Here is a 22,494-nt window from a genome sequence, read left to right on the forward strand (position 1 = left end):
TCTGTGAGAACACCTTGAGCAATTTTCCCGAGGATTCTCGAATTTCTATGGATTTCAAAACGGCCGCATCTTGATTGGGAACGTTAGTGTGGATAGCTGGGTATCCTTGGGTTGGGTGGGCGACCGCCGCTGCGTATGTATGCACGCGTCGTTTTTTTCGGTATTGGATTCCGTGGCCTTCCTGAATAGGCTTGAGGTGGTGCCCAAGACTGAACAAGCGGACAGGGGTTTGCCAGATACCGCTACTCTTCCAGAAGTTCAGCTGACCAACAACCTGTCGTAAGTGGATTTGCTGCCACATACACGTACATGGAGCGGAAAAGCGCTTCGGCATATGGCCTGGGGATGTGGCACAATACCTCGGAGTGGCCCCACTCATGCTGCATTCGTCGATCACCAGGGTGCAGCGAGGCAGAGATCTCAACAATGATAAAGCTCCCGACCGCGCAGCAGTCTCCCGAATGTTGGAGTTGAAATAAGGCTGGAAACCCAAATGAATGGAGAACGCAGGGTCTGTTTTTGACCTGATGACAGAGGATCTAGCAAAGTCGGTCGTCATCCAATGCAATGGCATTTGCTGACGTTTGACGCTTACAGTATCTCTGATGTCTTCACCGTCGAATCATCACCCGACACGCTTGCCCGTGACCTGGCATTTCCTCATCAATTCAACTTTAGCAGCCTGTGCACCAGACCAGTGGGAGGAGTACGAAGTATCGGTGAATCAAGATTGATCCAATCAGAAATTGCGTAAAGCCAAGTTTTGGATAACCCATGTCCGGCATGCTGATGCTTAGACTATAGAGTGTTAGGAAGGAAACGAACTTGGTGGTGAATACCCAACCTTCGTCACTGGATGGGCATAGTCTCCCGGTGAACTAATGCAGTGTTCGCGTGGCCCGTTATTTTCACCAAGTAGTGAGTATTTCACTCTTCGACGTTGAAATGTCTCCTCATTGCCAGCACAGAGGTAGAAATCCTTTCGGTTGCTGGGCAACTGGCCGATCTTGTGCTGATATGAGAACAACGATTTGACATGATGACGAGGGTCACGTAGGCTGGCAGTCGGACCGAGAAAGCTTCGCTTTGAGAAGACAGGTTCTTGCACGTACCAATAGCACCCAACCCGCAAAAAGACAGCTGGCTCAACCAAGAAGTCTTGGAAAAGCAGTCTTTGGGACTATTTATTGTCTTAACATGCTACAGACATCCCCAGACTTGAACGTATTCATCAAAGCAATCGACCACCTACATATCGTAGCGAAAATAACGGAGTAAATAAGTGGATGACACAGGCCATCAACTTTGAATCGCGATCACAAAAGCTGTATAGGGTTAAAGCCAGCAAAGATCGGACAGACAAGAGCGATCTCTCAAGACCATGGTCTATCGACGTATGTGTGTGTGTAACTATCAGAAAAGACTTACCATCGAAACTCGGAGGCCGAGTGATGTATGACATCTGCGTAAGATCGAGAACACCAGTAATTCAACGACCGTTTCGAACAGTGACGTCATGCAGCACCGTAGCCCAGAGTGACTGGTGGGCCGCGGCCTGACTCGACCCTGCAGTGAATGCAGCAAGGGGAATGGCACCCAGTAAAAAAGTCGAAGAGCATCGGCCTCAGGATCAAGACAATAAGTACAAAGGATGAATGGTGCCCAAAGATACCAATCACTGCTGTCGAACCTTCAAAAATGAAGGTCCCTGGCGGAGTTGGCAGCGAATGGCTCGTGTCAAAAAGAGGGTAACTATTGACACCGACAATACACAAGCAGCGCAGAAATACTTTGTTATGAATCGAGTTGTCAAGTCGTGTGGGGCCAAATGGCTACGCCTTCAATGATTCCCCCGACAGCAACAACAAGCCATCATAGGAAACATCATGTCTACGATACCACCCTGAACGTTTGTTGACGTGGTACTTGGGGCCTGCAAGTGAATATTGGAGTCTGGACTTTATTGGTGAGTCGGATATCCTACCCTGCCTCATTCCCAGAATTCATCATGTCGGCATGGTCCGATGGAGGCTGACGATCTTCGGAGGGTTATGTTGACATAGGCAAGGTGAAGGACACCTGACTCTGCGCACCCGATATCTCCATACCAAGAGTATCTAGGTCCTGACTTATACGAGTGAAGGTACGTTGGCCAGGCCCAGTTCTAGAACAGTTTATGGAACGCTCCGCATGACTCAGGCCTTGTATATCCTGAACGCAAGCTTAGGTGTCACTCGGTGTGTGCGAGGTTTCCCGAGGGTACCCGTGACCGTGCCCAGAAGGGACGGAGAAATGAAAATGAGGATCATCCAGGAAGGCATACAATTGGGGCAGCCGATGGATTCTTGACTTGGCCCTGATCCCAGCCAATGGCATCGATCGTACACGCCGAACTTTATTGAGGCTCAAACAAGTCACCAGCGTTCTTTTGATGCCCTACGCAACCAAACGGGGCCAGTGTCCCCGCAACTAACTGCATGGGTGCTTCCGCCCTTTTGTCCAACACCGCCAGGGAGGAGCTGGAGTTGATTGGTGGATCTTGACGACACGATATCCGCGCACAGGAATTTGGACCAGATTGTTGCGGCCTTCGGCGGCACGTAAGGCGAACAAAATCCCACGAGAAGGGCGCTTCGTCCCACTCGGTGACGGGAAACATAAAACAGGCAATCTACTTGAAAGCATGTTTGCCGAGTTACCGGTGGAACACCGGGCTTGTCCGGCGTGGCGAGCTGTGTGGCAGTCAGCTCAGCAACCGAACATATTACCACCGAAGCGTAGACGTAGGTTATTCAAACTACTTTCCATCTGCTGACAAGGAGCAACAAGGCTATAGGTGAGCGTTTGGACCCAACATGCGTAGGTACATATGGATGAGGGTCCAGGTTGCCAGTCAATTCATAGTCAACCGTGTGCCGCTTGATTCCATATACCTCATATGTCTATGTAATGCGACTTTATTGCGAGAGCCCACGAATCACCTGCATCATACGACTGTAATGAATTGTACATCACTAGGGTGCGGCTGGGCAAGATCTTGACTATATGCGCGATGTCACGTCCAAGTTTGTGTCAAGCAGATTTTCGAAGGTGGCAAAGAATGCTTAGTCTACGGCCATGACGGAAGAAATACTGTTGTAGAAAAAGAAAGTTCAGAACTTAAATAATAAGAGACGGGAGGCCCTAGCTCCCCAAGAAATTCATTTGATGCGCCTCACCAGAGGAGAAGGCCGTGTATATTAGACGGCCTCAAGCAATAGTTTCAATCTCTGCGCGGCAGAGTTACCATCAGACGCATATTAAACTGACTTGCACGTGATTCGCGTTGTCAAATCACAAGTCAAAATGATGTGTTATCGTGACTAGTTACTTAACTTATCCTGCGCAACATCAACGTATCGGTCGGACATGGTGTCATTGCCTTGCAAAGAATACCTGCCCAACTTCATCTTTTAATCCCATCCGGATTCTGTGAAAGTCGCAAACAATCAGCTTCTTGAGATTGTAACTTTCTCAATGAGTACAAAAGACCAAGGGTATTGAGATGCGTATTAGAGAATACGTCGACTAGTGACACAACGAGCAACTTTGTAGCCTCGGTGCCGTTGCTTGAGAAGTCTTCGGCTGGGGTGAGTGTGCGCCAAGTGAACTGACCAAGTCTTCTGGGAAAACTGTAATCAAGAACGTATCTGATATGACAGAAATTCCAAGTTGTTGCCACACCTTGCATTGCCGTCCCGTCTTGGTAATGATGTTGACATCCAGGATCAAATTCAACTTTTTGAATTCTGCAGGCGGGCTTGATGCAACACTGAGATTTCAGGATGCCTTGCTATGATATAGCCGTCCACACCAATTTCTGGAGTCCATCCAGTGTCAGATCATGGTATTTGTGAGCACCGACGATTGGAATTCATCCAGAATTGCCTTGATGGACGTCTCACGTCTGACTGGTTGAAAGGCCTTCGGCATCCACTCCGGTTGAGAACAAGGGAGAGAAGTTCAAAGGGCACCGGAGGAAAAGCCGCTCAATCGGGCCGCCTCCTCTGCCTGAGAGCCAAGTCTAAATTCCCCGTTTAGTGCAGCGGAATTCCGCTAGCACGCTGTACAGAGACCGTTCAATCTGCCCCTTTTGTCGCTGGCGAGACATGCCATGCAAGTAGATTGAGACATTCCCTCCCCTGACTCTTTTCCCCGCGATTTACACCCGCCGAGATCCGACTTAGCATGTTTCGCGCATTATGAACACAGGCCCTCACTTTTTAGGGGATAGCATTCCGGCTCGAGACGAGTTCTGGGGCTAGGCACACGACAATGACGTCGTTAATCTTAACGGCTGGGGCGCGGTCCCGACTAGAATCTCCCCCAGAGACATTTTAGCGTTTAGGGTTGGTTTTTAGAGCAGTGATGGTCGAGCCGCCGTCGACTTTTTCGAGTATGGTGCCCGTGGGAATACGAGACGCGGCTGAGCTAAATTGCTCCTACGATGATACGAGGCGCGAGGGACACGATAAACAATTCTGGAACGCGATGGTTATGAGTAGAATGCAGCGAAATTTCGTACCACTTCGCTTGCTCAAACACACATGTTAGCTGTACTACTAGTCGATCGACGGAGTTGCCTCCGAGAAGGAGCCTATAAAGAAGGGATCGAATTCGCACCCAGTTGCATTTCCACAAGACATCTCGATTGCATCGCAACTCATCCACTCTTTTTCCATCTTCGACCTCACATTCGTTTTCAAAACGACCCCCAAACAAAATGACTTCTACCATGGGCTCTCTCCTGGTCGGCCTCGTCCTGGGCGCCGCTCAGCTCGCCAACGGCTCTCCGATGGCCGACGCCGTCTATGTCACCCAGGTCGTCAACGCCCTCACTACCTATTGCCCTGGTCCCACGGTCATCACCCACGGCCCCAAGACTTACACCATTGAGGAGGCCACTACCTTCACCATCACCGACTGCCCCTGCACCATCACCCACATGGGCCCGGTCCCGACCGGAGCCGCGACCTCCGAGTGCGCGACCAACTGCGGCAACGCCTACAACACGTGCCGCGGCGCCCCCGACGCCAACCGTGCCTCGTGCGCCGCCGAGTACGCCGGCTGCTTGGGATACAGCCCGTTCGGTCCTGATGGGTCTTTGATCACGCCGACCGCCTGCTCGGCCCAAATTTCCGCCACACCGGTTCCTCTCCCCAGTCCCATCGAGGTCGCCCCTTGCCCTGCCGCTTGCGCCGCCTCCTACGACAAGTGCCGCGGTGCTCCGGACGCCAACCGCGCGTCTTGCGCCGCTGAGTACGCCGGCTGCCTCGGCTACAGCCCCTTTGGCCCGGAAGGCTCCCTCGTGACCCCCACCGCCTGCTCCGGTGCCGCCACAGCCCCGGCTCCCGCCCCCACTGTCCCGGCCGGCGCCGAATGCCCCGCCGCCTGCGCCGTCTCATACGACAAGTGCCGCGGCGCCCCTGACGCCAACCGCGCAAGCTGCGCCGCCGAGTATGCTGGATGCCTGGGCTACAGCCCCTTCGGCTCCGACGGATCGCTTGTCACCCCGACTGCCTGCTCCGCTGCCGTTACGACCCCGGCTCCCGCCCCGACTGGCGCGGCGCCCACTGCTCCGGCTGGCAACGAGTGTGCTCAGAAGTGCGCCATGGTCTATGACCAGTGCCGCAGCGACCCTAACGCCAACCGCTCCACCTGCGCTGCCAATTACGCCGGCTGCTTGGGATACAGCCCCTTCGGACCCGACGGTTCTCTGGTCACCCCCACCGCTTGCTCTGCCTCCGCCCCTGGAGTCGCCCAGCCTACTGGCACCGGTATGGCTTTGCCGTCCCACGTGGTTGTCGCTGGAGCTGAGCGCGTGTCATTTGTCAATGTTGCCACTGCTTTGGGTGCTTGCGGTCTGGCTGCGCTTGCTCTTCTCTAGACATTTGTATGTTGGAGGGCCTGAAGGGCTGAGTTGGAAAACGTGTACAAGTTGGTTTCCAAATGATGTATCTGAGGCTTTCTTTTAATTCGAAATGTTTAATATTTGATGACACCAATTTATTGTGAACCCAATAAGTCAGCCAGTGGCACTATGTCACGTTGTGTGACCCTGCTCATTGTGTGATCCTCACTCATTCCTAAGATGTCAAGTCCTCCTCGTCGTCTAGTATTTATCGCCGTGTATACTCTCTATGAAGTTCTGCTCATGTTCGGCTGAAAGTCTTTGAAGAGTATGCGTTGTTCCTCAGGAAGTCTGGAATTATCCCGGAAATGACTTCGACACCTTGAAGCACATCAGGCAGGTAAATTTTACACCCCGCACATCCGTAGAGTTTCGCCGCCTCAAGATTGTCATTCTGCAATTAATGGCGTGTGCCACATGGAATGGCGTCAAGTGTGTGCTTAGCGTAAATTGGCCTCATCGTGAACCTTGATGCCCCAAGCTATCAAGTATCATCTTCTACCAAAGGTACCGCACAGGTGCATGGTCCATTCAAATCTTATTCTCCACTTTCAAGATCACTACAAATAGCCATTGTGGCCTTCCCAAACTCATCATACTTCACCGCCGCACATCTTCCGCCTCTCTTCAAAACACTTCGGCAGCTCTGCACAACCTCCCCTGCATACTATTAGGAGGAAAAAGCAATGCCATCACCGTTCCGCTTCCTATCTCTCCCGCCCGAATTACGACACGAAGTCTACAAGCATTATTCATTCGTCGAGGGCGGATATGTTTGCCCAGCCGACAGTCTTGCCGTTCGCTTACGCCGGGCTGACGGTGGCCCCATTCACATGACTCTGATGTTCACCTGCAGGCAGGTGAACGCCGAGATCAACGGCATGGCTTTTCGATTGAACACAGTTTCATTTGCTACCATGTCCTCGACGCACCTGCGCCGCCTGGCGGCGCGGCTGGACTTTACAATTCGAGAACTTCAAAAGATCCGGGAAGGATTATGTGCACTTGCAGGTCCTGCGATGACTGACCAAGTTCATGCAGAATTCAGCATCACATATCCCCAGTTCATCCCGCTACTGGATGCTATAAGAGCTGGTGACTGGGACCCGTGGCGAATTCGGTTGTCTTTCCCTGATGGAATATTGTATGGCGAGACTCCATCTCTTTACCACAGTTTCTGCAAAAAGCTGCTCCAGTCATTGTTGCAGAAGTGCCCCGATAGTATCCCAATAATGGATCAATACCGAACATGGGCCAATAGATTTGTTGCATCCAGAAGCGGCGATGCACCGACTCCTCATGATCTTGCGCGGCGCGAGTTGCAACCGTGTGAATACTCAACAAATGAAGAGATTACATGCCTGCAGGGTTGGCTTCGAATACTAGGGACTTGGTTTGAAACGTTGAGACAGGTACCAATGCCCAGACGATACAGTGCCGACCGCTTCAACTATCGTTTCTCGGCAGCGAGCGCAGCCATACTATTTCTGAGTCGATTGCCTGTCAAGAGCCGCATGCAGATACGAAATATCATTTTGATCGAGGATAGGGAATCGGTTGCCTGTCCGGAAAGTCATGCAGAAGGTCTTATTCCGTTTTGTAGGGAGAACGATGCCCTTCGCATCGTACGTCGAGTTGATCTGTGGCGAAACGTCTTGCAGTATGACCCACACAATACGAGAGAGAATCGTGGAGCGAGTAGAACCATTGCTAGACGCGAGCCTTTGAACTCATGTCGGATTATTTGGAATGTCTCGCAGTGGATGGTGGAAGCCTCGTCTCTGTCCGCAGCCGGCATGCCAGAAGCATCGTTCACACTCGTCTTTGATGCCACTTCGTCACCCCTGCAAGCTACTCAGTTGTTCGAGTCGGTGGTTCAACGTGGTGCCTCGTGGCAGGATGCGTGGACCAAATTCCAGGGTCAGCGTGACATCATGCGGGAAGCAAATACTCGAATGTTTCCAGGTCTGATGTTCACGAAGTTCCCGTGCATATTGCGGGACGTTACGGCGAAGCGATCGATAATAAAATGCAACTTTGACGTCGGCGAAGCATGGTCAATTAATACGGTCAAGGAATGGGCTGATGCGAGGTGGACGACGGATTTCTCCAACGTCATTTGGGAGATCAGGCCACCTCTGCCAGATTGGCAGAAGCTGGTTGAGGATAATCTCTTACCGAATGAAAGCTCAGAGCGTAGACGAAAGGGCAAAAGGAAGTGGAGGGACTACAGCTACCAACTGCCCACGTAATTTCAGACATACCGATAAGGAATAGGTAGAGGCTTTTGCGAGAGGATGTGACGGTTCACATGTTGGATGTGGCACTGAAATTGGGATGTCTTCAAAAAGTTGTTGAAATTGCAAAATCTAGGTTCTGCATCAGTCTGCCAGGGAAATTAGTGTTTTGTTATCTAGCGTTGGGATTGCTGAGCCATTGAGGTCGATCTGTGCGCAGTTTTGGCCGATAGCCTCAATTTGTTGTCAAGTCAAGTATGATATCAAAAACTCGCCATTGTTAAAACAATCCTCAGGTTCAGAATCAGGCCGTACGGAGAAATATTGTATTTGCTGCACATACCCTTGCTCCAACGTGATCTACCAATCCCTGGCTCGTTACGACATAGCAGGACGAGACACTTTCAGGGATTAGCGCCCTTGACGCGTCCACCTCGCCCGGGATGCGCGTAACCCCACCGACATGCTTCCCAACTTCGACATCCACGATCCCTTGACATCCCCAATGACAGCATCCACCACCGACTCCAGGGCGGTGCCGCCTAGCTCCAAGATGTCGCTGGACTTCCTGACACAACCTGACGCCCAGCTGCGAGAGCCCGCTGAGCTCGCAGCCGCTCTGGCGAAGCTGGACGAGAGACTCAGGGAGTCGAGTATTCCGTACAGTGACCCACTCATCCTCGACCGAGAGATCGTGGAAGCCGGTGCGCTCCTCAAAGACGTCGTTAGAACCAGTAGAGACCCCAATTTTCTCGAGAATCAGAAGGCGCGGAAGATTCTCGGTTTTCTCGGTACGAGACTCGAACGTCGTTTGGCCACAGCCCGGAGCGCAATCGCTCGCATGCGCAAAGACCGCATTACGGAACTCCCCACTGAGTTATTGATGGACATCATGAGTCGAGTAACGAACGGCACTTCAAACATTGGTCTCGACGGTGACAATTTTGTCTCATCCGGTGAGCATAACCGAAGCCGAGACGTCGAGTCTATCAAATCTCTCCGCCTCACCAGCCGCCGCATGCGCAATCTGGCCGATCGCTTTCTCATCCGCTCGGTCATCGTCAGAATGATGCCACAGTCTCTGGCCAGACTCGTCGAGATTTCGCATCACCCAGTCTTCTCTCATACCGTTCGCTGCGTGAGAGTCAACTTGGCTTTCTATGCCAAAGCTCTGGCGAACCTGAACAACTTCGCCGGGTTCGAGAAATGGCAATGCGAACGAATACATGAACGCTTCGGACTCGCCAACGAGAAAGCGGATATAGAAGAAGCTGAAGACCATAGGGTCTCGGATCATACGATGACTCTGCTCAAACGGCTGGACAAAGAGGCCATCGCCACGCGGGAGGTCAAGCGAGGACGAGACCCTTTCGCTAGCCTCAAAACGTCTTTCAAGCGATTACTGCGCGCAGCTCATGTGCAGTATAAACAACTCTATGATGAAGAGCAACGAATCCGCAAAGATCACAGGAACGGCGTCGATTCGGTCTTTCTGAGAGAGATCTCCGCTGCAATGGCTCGGATGCCTAATGCCACAAGACTGGAGATTTCGGACGTGGATGTCGACCCTGACTGGAAAGACCATTATGACAAGGTGATCCAACATGTCACTCTAGATGAGACAACGGGACTTTATCGACTCATGACTTCTCCAATCCGTTGGGAAATTTCGAACACCTGCTCGGAACAGTGGGCAGGAGCTCCTGTCGGTGTTTTTTACAGCTTCCGGTTGCACTCTCCGAGGCAGGCGTCCAGCTGACGAGGCTTGCTATTACGGTCACTCCCCCTCGGATAATTCAATGGTCTATGATGCAGCCGGCTGAAGAGCAGGCAAATAAACTTGCTCTTCTTGCTCATAACGTCAGGGCTCTGGAATTCACCATGAAATCCAGAGACGACGACGTCTCCGTCACACCTGCCCACTGGCCAGCAGGCCAGGCACATCTAGAGCCTATAGCGGCATATTTGGCAGCCATATCGTCAACTCCAAGCTTAGAAAAGCTTCGCATCGGAGCGGGCGCTTTTGGAAATCACATGTTGGATGAATGGGGAGATCTCAGGCGGTGGCCACTTCTGGCCTCTCTCATCAAGTCCCAGCCATGGCCGAGACTCGAACGTTTGGAGCTTGACAATGTCACCCTCACTTCAAGTCTCCTTGAGGAGCTGATCGGGGAGCGATCCACGGATATGATTGTGCGGCTGGAAAGCGTCTTTATTGACGAAGAAGATGAGGATACTTGGCGCGAAATGCTCGACATGCTGCGGGCGAAAGCAGACCCTGCTCGGCCCAGGAAAGGGGGCGGCGTATGCGGCACGGTCTTTGTCGAGGCCCTTTTTGCCCCGTATGGGGGTGAGATCATCGACTTCCTGAAGCGCGACATTGAACGCATATTCGGCAGCCGGGTCAGGCTTAATGACAAGGCACCGCTCACACCGGCCCTGTCATATTTGAGAGGGCTGAGGTCGAAGAATCCCGTTCCCATGGTCATTGGGACGCCTCCGCTTCCACCCATCCATCATCTCGCGGACGACCTCGCCTGGTGATTTGCCATGGGACATGATTTTCTGATGTAGACAAAGATTTGTTTGGTTACTCAACGCCAAATTCAATCACTTGAACACCCACAGCTCCCCACCAAGGTCACCAAAAACATGTGAGCAGCCCTCGATGTGATTGATAACGTAGGAGAATTTAATTGCGGATCTGCATCGGACGAATCAAACATGCAAATCCGGGGAAGGGGGGCGGTGCCAGCACGGGCTGTGAAAACGGGGTCCACCGTCCTCCACTCCGCGGACCGCGTGGTAAATGAACGCGCGCGGCAAAGACGCAATGCAATGTCGGCGCCGACTCGGCGGTGACGAGACGGGGGGAGGCAACTCGCAGTCTGGTGGGGAAGCGTGGAAAACAACGTGAAAATGCATGTGAGTTTTCTTTTTTCACCTGAGAACGGAAAAAGCCGGCGAGCTGCAGTCATTTTCAACGTACGACGAGGTATCGGGAGTTTATATGGCTCATCTCAGTCATTTGCGTTATTTCTTGTCGTTTTTCAGTCAGTGGTTGGTCATCAACATAGGCACAACTTTGCGTGATGAACAACTCAGAATCACAGTCGAAGGCAATTATGTTTTACCGCACTTGAGGCCCCTCGCAGAGCATTTTTCATTGACACACTAAAGTCTATCTACATGCACCGTGACATCCCATCTTTTTGCGCCGCTGCTCAACCAAAACCAGAACAATATTTTGACTATGTACATGAACCGAGTCCCAAGTGACAAAGAAAAGGGGAGAAAAGCCTTGCCAACGGCATGGCTAATCAAGTTCTCATGAAGACTCTTCACAAAACTTAGTTGGAAGGAGCAGTCCTCCTGAGGTTGAGGATGATCTTGTCATCGGTGTCGTCGCCGGTCTCGTTCCAGCGCAGGTTGTAGATGCCGTCGGTCTCGGTGGCGGTAGCGTACCACAGAGACTCGTAGCTGCCGTCGTCGGCCTCGACGAGGACGAAGTTGCCGTAGAAGGCGAAGCCGCTGGTCTGGCGGCCGGTGGAGGAGGAGTTGCTCTCGAGGAAGGCGACGTTGTGCACGTCGGAGTCGGAGCTGGGGATGGTGAAGGTGAGGTTGGACCAGGTGGGGGTGGTGGTGACGGCGGTGGTGTTGGGCGCGCCGATCCAGGTCTCCTCGTCGTCGGTCTGGGGAGTGACTGTTGGTTGCGATATCAGTAATCTACTCGGATTTACGAAGTCAAGGGATGTGGGGGATGTTTTTCGGGCGCAGACTTACAGATCACCGGGGCCGCGTTGGAGTCGTTGAACTGGGTGTAGTCTCCGAAGTAGGCATCACCTGGGGAGAGAATCGTTAGTATGGTGGGGAACTTCGGCAGTGAGGGTCTAGACCGAGACGATCGGATGGTAATGCAGATGGTGTGGTAAAGGAGATGGGACGAAGATGAGATGACCCTCTCCATCTGAGGGAAAATGGGTTTCGAAACAGAGAGATGAATGCTTACCTCCAGCAGTGAACAAAGCCAGACCGCCAATGCCAGAGCCGTAGGCGTAGATCTGGAAGGAGCTGGTGTCACGACGGACGTGGGCTGACTTGGCAGACCTCACGCTGGCAGGGGCAAGGCCCGGGACCGCGGCGGTGAGAGAGGCAAAGGCCAAGATGAGGCTTCCGATGTGATGCATTATTGCGATGTTTCGTTGTTGCTTGTTGGAAAGGATTATACGATGTTGCGTGAGGCGTTGAAGTAGCGACGGACTCAGGTGAGCGGTATTGGTATTAGTGTTGCTGTGCGTTTGCTGGTGGTGAGAAGAAGAGCAGAAAATCTGTAAGTGGGAAGCAAGATGGTTATTTATCATGAGCCACGAGAGGCGATATCGAACAATTCTCAGTCCGGAAGATCCGCACCACAACGTGATGTTCCCGCACCACCAAAAAGAAAAAAACCTGGCACAAAAAGCTTTTCCAACCAACAACGCTCAATCCCCCCCGTCCCATGATCCCATACTGCGGCTCAGACCACTGAGGCTGAGTCCCCACCGGTAGTACGTAGCAGCTCAATCAATCATCACAACTTCTTCATGCAAAGCGCGGCTATCCTCCGCTGTCCAGTGTTTGCCGTTCCGCCAAGCTGTCAGCGGGCTGGGTCCCGAAAAGCAAAAATGAAGGCAGGAAACAGGTATTGACCTTGCAACGCACAACGGCAGTGCCGTTATCGTTTGTTCTAGAATGAGGGCACATCCCAGATGGCACATACGTCAACACGTCGATTTGTTTTTCGGGATGTGGGATGAACTGGAGCCGACGGAGGGTCCACAGCGAAAAAACGGGGACCCGGGAATCTGTTTTTTGGATGTGGCACCGCGCGCACGGAAGTCGAAAAGGCGTTAGCAAGGGGGTGGTGATATAGGCTGGTAGGTCTTCGAGGTGGACGGCATGAAAAAGGGGATCATTGGAAAGTTTCGCATAGAAGCATCCACGTAAGGGCACCGAGGCTATTCGTAAGGAGGGCTTCGTAGAAGAGATGAACACCCTCCTCATCCGTCTGGACCACCCCTATCACCGCACTCACACCCTGCAAAGCACAGACGATAGCTATCGGGCATCCGTAGGGCGGATCGACCGCTCCTGCATCTGTGCAGCTTTTTCTACGGGCCCGCCCGTCCACCGGACTTGGATCAGTGTCCCGGGACGAGGCCGCGCCCCCACCTTTCCGAACACTCGGTCACACCGGCCGTTCTGGGCGGCCTGTGGAAGATCAACATCAGGACCCCTTCATACGTGCCATCTTGTAAGGCTGTTGCGGAGCGACTCCAATGAATATGCATTGCGCCGTTCAGGAAGTTCCCTATTGTATTCGGTGGGCTTGGATGCTACAGCGCATTCTCGTTGGCAGGAATGATCTGTCAACAAGATGATCATCAAAGCACGATGTCACATCGGAGAACCCGAGCTCTCCTCCCCCAATCTTTGCATCAATGCAGCTCTTTGAGCCTCATCTGTGCTAGAGGTGAATGTAGGAGACCGCGTAGTAAGCGGCAAGGGACGTAGATTATCAGGATTGCGCTACCGGACTACGCGTGCGCTGCACACGCGGCGGATGGTACCGATGGGATGGGCCTGCAGCAAGACTGCACTGGCATAGCCTTCCTCCGCTCCGGGCGGGATTATCTAAGCCGGAGAAGGAAAGGAAGTCCCGGGGGCCCCTTATTGGAGCTGCTTCGCCACCGGGTATGAGCCTTAATATGGCAGTTTTTCATATCTTTTTTTACTACCATTGCGGCTTAGTCCAGTATGAGTTCTTACAGCCACTTGTTTACAGACCTCGGGAAACAATCACTAGAAAGTAAAAGATTGTCCCAGTTGAGTAGAGAGTGACGTAGGCAGGAAGTGTTTGGTGGATGGGCACGGAAAACAACCCATCATTTTCATCCAACTTGCCCCGGCTCATATTCAAGACGCATCACCGCCCAGGACTTGCATTCTTTCCAATCTGCCGTTGACTGCTGTAAAACTAAGCCCTAGCCGAGAGTTTCAAATAATCGGTCATCCGTCTTCCCCGAGGAGCTTATTGGTCAGAAAGCTTAGCATTATGTTCCCTCCCCGCCTTTTTCCATCCTCTGCGCTTCTCCTCGCTGCCGTAGTATCTACGTTATGTGGGCAGTCGGGAAGTGTTACAGGGATCCACGCGGTACCGACCATATGAAACTCTAGGACAGGTCCTTTCTTTGATTGATTAGATGTCATACAGATCTTGGCACAATCTTCATATGGGATGAAAAATATCGGGATATTTATAGATGACGTCTTCCGTCAGTCCCCGCCTTGCTCAGCTGCCAAGCCTTAGGCGATATTTCCTTGCCTCCGACCCAAGGGCTGCATGTCCGTCTCCGAGGTCCCTGATCCCTCATGTTGCTGGAGTATTTTACTCGAGCCTAGTTGGAATTCAAAATTTGAACAATGGATGGGGTGCTAAGAGGATTTTCCACAACGTTGCACTTGTGTAGGACATACGCACGCGCGAGACTCAACCTTTCCTCGCCGTTGCCTGTAAGCCTGCCTGAACCTCCTCCCCAACCGAAAATGTGCCCGAAATGCTTGCTTCCCAGTGAGTCGACTTCGGCCCCAGAGGGGAACGTAAATTCAAGCAGCCTCAGACGCTTGCCACTCGGTCTCGCCGGATCGGCCAACTCCTTGATGGTGTCCATGAGCTTGCGCCAAGTCCCGTCGACCATCTTGCACTTGTATATCACCAGGTCCAGCAACGAATTCAAATTGGCGAGGAACTTCTCAAAAGCAGGCCCCTTGATGTTGACGTAGCGGAGGGCGAGCTTCTTCAGAGGCCTCTGAGGTGTTTGTGAGAGAATCGGGTTGTAGTGAGTGCACCGTGCCCTGGCCTTCACCATGCCCTCAAAGTCTACGGCTAGCACTTGCAAGTTCGGCATGCGACTGAGTGGGCTCATGAATGAACTGACTGCCGTCAGCTCCTTGCCTGACCGGAGCTTGTTCTCCTTTTGGATTCCTGTCGAAAAGTGAAAGTGTTGGAGATTTTCCGCGAGGGCTTGCAAAGCAAAGCAGTCTTCTCGTCGTCATCGCATTTGAAACCTGAGAGGTCCTTTGGCGCTGATGGCTTGATGGAAAGTCGAGTGAGTTTGATTCCGGCCGTCCCAAGGTAGACCAAAAGCTTGCGCACGAAACCGACGTCCTCCATTGTAAGGACGTGGTCGCCCTTCAGGTAGTCATGGTCTTCCCACTTCAAGAAAGGAACTGTGAACCTCTCAGTGAGGTTATCTATAACGTCCTTGTAGAAGTCTAGAGAGGTATCTAGTTTCCTTCCTGAAGTGGGAGACTGAGATGCATTCCAGCCCAGGATCTTGAGGCCTCCCGTCACCGGCTCATCATAGATTTCCAACTGCGTTATTCCAGACATCCTCCGTATTAGCTGTGCAAGACTTTCCCCTAAGGTCTGCTTCATCTCCTCTTGCTGCTTGTGGAGTTCTTTGTACACAGCATACGCCCTATCGAGCTTTGCATGCAGGTGCTCAACGTAGTATTCTGGCTGGTACGTCCTTTCCCATAGGCGAATCTGACGCCGAATTTGAACCTGCTTGAACACCACACGGCTGTCGGCCATTTCCGAGGGGTAGTATGGAAGAATGAGGCGAAGACATTTAACTCCAGGTCCAATAAATGGGTGAGCAATGATCTTTTCGAGATGCTCCATTGAATCGGTCGTCATCTCGATGGACACGTGAGGCACCAAAAGACGAGATGCCTCCTCGTTGAGTTGACGACAACTCAACCGGATCGACTGGATGTCCTGAACGATGTCGCGTCCGCGATTTGGGACTGGCTCTGTGTAATCACGATCTGGGCCGTTTGTATTGTATTGGGAAAGGATAATGCCTAGCACCTCTCGCGGGAGGTCGGGTAAACCTTTGTGCGATAGATACGGTCGGGCGCGGTCGTTGTAGACAGCCCACAGGTCTTGCCGACGCCGGATCAAGTCTCGGATCAAGTCTCGGATCACGGGGATCTGGGCCTTCAAGCGGCGTCTTTCATTATGCCGGCGTAATCGGGTGCCATGTATCGCCCAGGCTCTTTCGTCCTTGGGAGGTTCCGTTGCCCCCTCAGAATGAGCCGGAGCGACCGGTCGATCTCAACCAGCTCCTCATGGGCCGCGGCGAGACCAGCAGAGTCTCTGTCAAGGGTCTGCATCTGAGGTGATTATGGTTTTCTGAAATTGTGTCGAGAGTTGGAATTGCTGAGGCCGTCGATTGAAGAGACTTTTTTTTCTGGGTCTTGTTGCGTTGCAGCTTTCACCGACTTGGCCAATGTAAACGTTCGGAACAAAGAAAAGCAAGACAGGGGATGGAGTGGGGATAGGGGGTGGTCAATCCACATCACATCGAGGTATCTGACAAAGAACCTTTCCTCACCCGGCTGCAGACCAGACGCATCACGAAGTTCAAAGAAAATAGTGGGAAATTTTGACAAGCAATGTACAGATGGTCTCAATTGAATATCTACAGTGAAATATGTTCCTGGGCACCGAAGGATGCTTTTCAGCCACGCCAGCCCTGGATCTCATCCAAGGTGAGCACGTACTCGCTCTCGTAGATCTATCGACTGTTAGTTCTTGATAATATCGAACCGTGGGCGCTTTTCTTACCGTCTTCAGATCCGCGACGCTGTTCCACTCGGCGTTGTTGATGAAGGTATCACTCCAGACGCAGAAGTACAGCCAGTGAGCCTCATACGCCTGAAGGAGATCAGGGAAGGGAGCACTGCCCACCTCCGTCGCGGCGATGAGCTTCTTGTCGCCACCGAGAGCGATGAGGTCGTTGTATTGAGTGGTCATCGGCTGATATAATGGTGAGCAGGATTCATACAAAACTGACTTAGGGGCACTTACTCCGTGGCCTTGGGCGTAGACATCAGCGCTGAGGATATCAACAGTCTCATCGCCGGGGTACCAGGCCTCCGCGACCGAGTTCCAGACCCAGATAAGGTTGTTCAGCTCATGGTGGTTCGTAAGGCGGTCGTACAACAAAGCGTACAGCTTCTTGCACGCCTCAGGGCCCTTGGCACCCCACCAGAACCACGCGCCCTCGGCCTCGTGCAGCGGGCGCCAGAGCACCGGCACGCCGGCATCCTGCAGCTTCTTCAACTGCACAGCAATGGCGTCAATGTCGCGGATGATGAGGGTATAGTTGGCGTTAGTGGTGTCGGCGAGTGCAGTCTCGACGTTGAAGTCGGTGGCGCGCGTGTAGAAACCGCTCCACCACTTGTTCTCCTCGGTGTCGTACAGACCCGTGGGCGCGTTCCAGTGCCAGAGGACGGAGACGATGCCGCCGCGCTCGGCGTGGGTGATGGCTTCCTCGACGGCGGTTCCGACGGTGCCGCGCTCGACGCGACTGGGGGAGTAGTCCATCAGGTCGACGCTGACGAGGGCGGGGGTCTTGCCAATCTGCTCGTTGACCCAGTTGGAGTAGGAGAGTTCCTGCTGGCCGGAGAGGATGTTCTTGCCGTAGATGGAGCGGAGGTACTTGTACAGGGCGTTGGCGTCGGTGTTCGCCTTGGCGTTGACGAGGGCTTCGTTGATGTTGTGGGGCCCGCGGGCGGCGGAGGGCGTGAGGGTGATGGAGTCAATGAGGTAGCTTCTTAGGTCAGTCTAAGAGCATCTCATATCGCGTCAGCTAACTTACTATCCCCAGTTCTTGACGATGTCAATTGTGTTGTTGCCCTGGTTCAGGAGGACCTGACCAGCAGAGACATTCGCCCACGTCTCGCCAGCAGCCAGGAGAACCTCACTGGCAGCACCGCCATTGAGGACAACATTGGTGCGCTTCTCACCATAAATGCCGGCGTATCTGATGCTAAGATCGAAGAGCTTCTGGCCGTCACCGGTGCAGTCAACGTTGATGGTGAGCTTGTCGGTGTCGTCTTCGAAACTAGTCACGTATCCGGTGCCTATGGAAGCCGAAGTCAGTGCAGGTAATTGTGAATGAGGCTTTCGGTACTTACCAGTGAAGCCAGCTTGGGCAGTGTCAACCGTCGTGCCGGAGAGGACGCCGTCCTCGGCCTCGTAAACCTTGGCCCCGTCGGTGCCAATGCACGACTGCGAATACACGCCAGCGGCAAACGCGAGGAAGGCACGCAGAGAAAGCGCCGTGGATCTCGCCATGGTTATCGCGGAAGATCAGCACGGGGATGGAATAAAGAAACAAAAGCGAATGAAAAGATCGGATGCAACTCAAGCCGTCTGGATCAGATCCAGACAGACGGGTGCGGCCGGTGGGATATATACCTTATTCCAACTGCCCGAGACCATTCTAATTCAAACAGCCTGTCAGGCCCCCTCAATCTCGCCCATATGGCCAAGAGACGTAAGGGGAATCACAGGAGGGGAAGATCATTAAGATTCCAGGGGGCGACGGAGGTTATTTTTGCGTCTCCACATCCACCCGCTTCCCCCATCGAGCAGCGTCTGCCGGGATTTGGAGATTTCCTGCCGGGGCATGACGGAGGGGGCTTTGACTTTCGGGGACGTGAACGCGGAGCGAGAGGCTCCGTGTGCGGCGAAAGGGGTAGATGAGGGGACCGATTTGGAGAAGACCCTTGGCTTCGTATGGGCGCATGACTGCACAATTGACAAACTTGTGTGACGCACGCCCTCTGCGACGAAGATCCTGAGTCCTTTCGAGAGACTTGGCCATCATCCGAAGCCCTTCTTAAGCTTAAGGAGACCTGTTCAGTCGGCCTGCTCGTCCGAACTTGACTGAACCTTTTGCGATGGGTCCCTGTCGATCGCTCATCCGACTGGCCCGCCGCCGAGCCCGCGAGGGTTTGGAGACATGGTTTGGGCTTGCAACGCTGATCCACTTCGCATCAACTGGAGACGCCACACGAAATTTTCGCATCGTGCCACCAAAAATTGCGCGGCTACGGCTACATGATGCCACTCCCACCACTCGACGTCAGGCAATCCAGCAGATGCTCGCATCTGCCCGGCTAGCTCAATCGGTAGAGCGTGAGACTCTTAATCTCAAGGTTGTGGGTTCGACCCCCACGTCGGGCTCAATTCCCGTCAGCGATTGGCCTTTCTTTTTGCCTTTTGTCGTCCGGTTTAGCTATGGGTCGTAGCCTGCTAGCCAACGAGCGTGTACAGGTCCTTGATGTATAAGATCCCCATTATTGTACTATCTGCTGACTGACAATGTTTTAAGGTGATGGATGATGACTATCTATATTGCTTTCTCAGTGCCTTCTTGTCAGCTGCACAAGTGCTGTGAAGCTGAGGAGGTTCTATTTTACCTCCCTCTCAATCTTTCGCTGCTAGCCTTTGTAGCTCCTTATCACTCTTTCGAGTACTTCCAGGCAACGCGTCAAAACAAACGGCACATAGTAAACGACGACGATGATACTGAAGGCCTTAAATACCCAGATAGGAGGAGCGACATCTTTGACAAATCTCCGAAGGAGCAGAACGAAAGACTGCATTTCCGACTGACTATCCACTGCTCTTCGTCGAATGGTGCCGTCCTGGTTGGCCGCTGGGATTTCGCCTCGCGCAGGCACGGCTCGTTTCTCTTTCATGAGCGGCTTTATTTCCTTTTAAATATCAATGTGTGATCTTCAAAACCCAATGACAACGTAAGAACGTCGCAAAAGATTAGCTCGTACTTCTGTTCAGAACTTTGTGGAAGATGGAGGTGCCGTAATCGACAAACTTTGACTTTCCTCGAGTGTTGGTAGGTAACCTTGGGAAAAGTACCAACGGCGGCACATGAGCAAAGCAAAAGAAGTAGTGAACCAACCGGGCATATATACACTCACGAGGGGCAAGCCAAGGTGCCAAGGATATGCCCAGATGTGGTTCGGCATTGATAGCCGTCATGGACATATAGAACTCCCAACCGATCACAGGTTATTGTGGGCCACCGCCTGCCTATGTGACGATATCAAAAGACAGAAGCGGCCATTTTTAGAGGGTAAGACTCTAGCATTTCGACCACTTCATCTTGCTTGATATCTTGATGTGTCTCTCGGATGTAAGCATCATTGCGTTCAGACCCCCTCATTTACTATGTTGCGCAATGCATATCCGCGGCAGCTTCATTATTCGATATTAACTGTCAATTTACTATGGCATTACCGACTGCTTTGTTCATTACCCAAGCTCCATCTCTAGGCTTGAACTCGCCTCTTGATTTCAACATCAATCCTCGAATCAGGCATAACAAGCGTCTGCTTAACAATATTTGCGGGCCGCAACGGACCTGTTCCAGTGCTCTTCAACTGCATGTCATAGTCCATCAGCAGTTCCACGAGAATACACTTGATCATGTACACAGCGAAGAACCGGCCAGGGCAAGAATGTGGGCCGTGGCCAAAGTTGAACGCGTCTGGTCCTGTGGTGGCAGCTTGATGCTTCATTTCGCGACCGGGAATCTCGCGAAGGCGCGAGAATCGGAAACCATCAAATTCTGCGGGTGGCGCGTTCTTCGTCTCGCTGTTGTACGAGGGGCTAAATGTCTGTGTTGTTTCTGATTGACTGTAGCTGTGTAAGTAATCGTCGTAAATGATGGAGCCGATGTAAAGACTTACTAAACACCCCATAATGGGAAGGCGACTGAGGTTCCTGCAGGAAGCTTCAGGCCGTTGGAGAAAGTATAATCTTTCCGAACTCTTCTCACGGAACCACCTACGATAAGATTGGTTAGTTATGGGCATTGATATCGGTATGGCGTATTTATCATCTTACCAAAGTTCAGGGGACTCAACCGCTGACTCTCTTTGATAAAGCTGTCCAGTTTCTTGAGCTTATTGAGAGACGTCTTTGAAAGATAATTCTTTCCGGCTTCATCTTGCTGGTATCCATCCTCGGCTATGACTTGTTGGATTTCCTCCCGAAGGGGCTGGATGTATTCCGGATGGCCAAGAAGATCCATCACCGCCTGCTTCATCGTCAGTGGACTGAGTTCTACGAGACTTCATCACAATACTCACGAAAGTGGTTGTGCTTGATGTCGTGTGTATCGCCGCAAATGATAGAAGCATCTGATTATTGCCGACGGCCTCGGCAGTTCGTCTCTCTTGTGGCAAGTACTTCATCATCCATGAGATGAAGGCGCCCCGCGACCCAGGCTTCGCCTTCTCTTCTAGGTTGAACTCATTCTGAACGAAGTCTGATACTAGTGGCTTCATCCACTCTTGCGCCCTCTTCTGCTCTCGGAGCATGTGCTGGACTTCGGGTAAGAAGCCCAAGAAAAACGGTCGGATCAAGGGGTGCAGCCTCAACATTGCCACACGGGATTTCGCGACGTCGACGGTGAAGTTGATTGACGCTGCCAGCCATTCCTCGTCACGGCTTAGAGGCAAGCCAACAAATACCCGACCACTCATGAGGCCGACCATTCGGAGAATCGTCTTGTTGAGGTTGAACGTCTGCCACTCGGTCGAAGAGCCGACGAGCTGCTCCATTCCGTGGCGCACCTCATCTTGAATGGGCTGCAAGACCCCATTCAAATTCCTGGTAAGATCGACTCGCACTGCGCCGATGACGTCGGGGTTGTCGACTCCGATGTGCGTGTATTTGCCAAGGAAGACATCGTACAGCTCGGCACCGAAGGAGAACTCGGATTCAGCAGCGTGAATGACTTCTTGGTAGAGAGTCATTGGAAGGATGACTCGTCTTTGTGATCTCTGGTTAGCCAAGCTTCTTACATGTCTCGGGCATGTCAACTTACGGTGGATCTGCCGGGACAATGAATGGAGTATCCGGGTACTGGAAGCGACCGTCGATCAGCATCTTGAAAATCGACTAGAAAGATCTGTCGGAAGCGTTACCTTTTGGTGTCCTTCTAGTACTGCGTATGCCATATTCTGATCACCCGGTGATCCCACGATTGGGAAGTTGAGTCTCGTGGTGAGTTTCTTCCATAGTCGATAAAGCCCCAGCACAGCCGTCGCGAAGACGACGGGAGCCCAAAGTTGCCACAACATGTTGTCAGTGTTTTGAAGCCACGCCCAAATTCTCGAAGCGTGAAAGGCGGAAGTGGACCAAAGACCATCCATCTTGAAAGATACCGTCGAACCGCCGCCTTTTAACAAACGTGCAGTATCGAGACTTGTCCCCCTCACCGGTCGCTCGCGTTCCACCAGTTACACCAATATCCGCTATAGATTTAAGCCTCGGTGTCTCTCGTAAGCTTGACGTGTTACGTCGCCGAGCGAAGGTGAAACTAGCCGCCCGCGACAAGGACAAGCATTCCAAAAGTCCGCCCGTTGCTCCTGTGGCTT

The 22,494-nt window shown here is 52.5% G+C and overlaps 6 protein-coding genes and 1 non-coding gene across 7 annotated transcripts; 3 read left to right on the forward strand and 4 right to left on the reverse strand.

Moving 5' to 3' along the window:
• Nucleotides 1–4,762: 4,762 nt before the first annotated feature.
• On the forward strand, nucleotides 4,763–5,926 carry COL26b_011397 (uncharacterized protein; the record flags this gene model as incomplete). The annotated part of the gene is made up of 1 exon (XM_053184068.1): nucleotides 4,763–5,926. The coding sequence occupies one exon, from the start codon at nucleotides 4,763–4,765 to the stop codon at nucleotides 5,924–5,926; it is 1,164 nt and encodes a 387-aa protein (XP_053031984.1).
• A 2,724-nt stretch (nucleotides 5,927–8,650) lies between these two features.
• Nucleotides 8,651–10,731, forward strand: COL26b_011398 (uncharacterized protein; the record flags this gene model as incomplete). The annotated part of the gene is made up of 2 exons (XM_053184069.1): nucleotides 8,651–9,781; nucleotides 10,003–10,731. 2 exons carry the CDS (start codon nucleotides 8,651–8,653, stop codon nucleotides 10,729–10,731), a joined length of 1,860 nt encoding a protein of 619 aa, XP_053031985.1.
• Nucleotides 10,732–11,537: 806 nt separating this feature from the next.
• Nucleotides 11,538–12,374, reverse strand: COL26b_011399 (uncharacterized protein; the record flags this gene model as incomplete). Its single annotated transcript, XM_053184070.1, has 3 exons — nucleotides 11,538–11,890; nucleotides 11,971–12,030; nucleotides 12,197–12,374. The coding sequence occupies 3 exons, from the start codon at nucleotides 12,372–12,374 to the stop codon at nucleotides 11,538–11,540; spliced, it is 591 nt and encodes a 196-aa protein (XP_053031986.1).
• Nucleotides 12,375–14,624: 2,250 nt separating this feature from the next.
• COL26b_011400 (uncharacterized protein) lies at nucleotides 14,625–15,823 on the reverse strand (the record flags this gene model as incomplete). Its single annotated transcript, XM_053184071.1, has 2 exons — nucleotides 14,625–15,211; nucleotides 15,295–15,823. 2 exons carry the CDS (start codon nucleotides 15,821–15,823, stop codon nucleotides 14,625–14,627), a joined length of 1,116 nt encoding a protein of 371 aa, XP_053031987.1.
• Nucleotides 15,824–16,754: 931 nt separating this feature from the next.
• COL26b_011401 (uncharacterized protein) lies at nucleotides 16,755–18,376 on the reverse strand (the record flags this gene model as incomplete). Its single annotated transcript, XM_053184072.1, has 5 exons — nucleotides 16,755–16,811; nucleotides 16,862–17,053; nucleotides 17,105–17,849; nucleotides 17,898–18,162; nucleotides 18,217–18,376. 5 exons carry the CDS (start codon nucleotides 18,374–18,376, stop codon nucleotides 16,755–16,757), a joined length of 1,419 nt encoding a protein of 472 aa, XP_053031988.1.
• Nucleotides 18,377–19,197: 821 nt separating this feature from the next.
• Nucleotides 19,198–19,270, forward strand: COL26b_011402. Its single transcript has one exon. It is a non-coding gene; the product is annotated as a tRNA-Lys (tRNA).
• Nucleotides 19,271–20,379: 1,109 nt separating this feature from the next.
• Nucleotides 20,380–22,003, reverse strand: COL26b_011403 (uncharacterized protein; the record flags this gene model as incomplete). The annotated part of the gene is made up of 5 exons (XM_053184073.1): nucleotides 20,380–20,746; nucleotides 20,800–20,896; nucleotides 20,957–21,149; nucleotides 21,202–21,886; nucleotides 21,942–22,003. The coding sequence occupies 5 exons, from the start codon at nucleotides 22,001–22,003 to the stop codon at nucleotides 20,380–20,382; spliced, it is 1,404 nt and encodes a 467-aa protein (XP_053031989.1).
• Nucleotides 22,004–22,494: the final 491 nt, after the last annotated feature.

This window comes from Colletotrichum chrysophilum (genome assembly GCF_026319265.1).
Source record: "Colletotrichum chrysophilum strain AFK26 chromosome Unknown scaffold_139, whole genome shotgun sequence".
Lineage (NCBI taxonomy): Eukaryota > Fungi > Ascomycota > Sordariomycetes > Glomerellales > Glomerellaceae > Colletotrichum > Colletotrichum chrysophilum.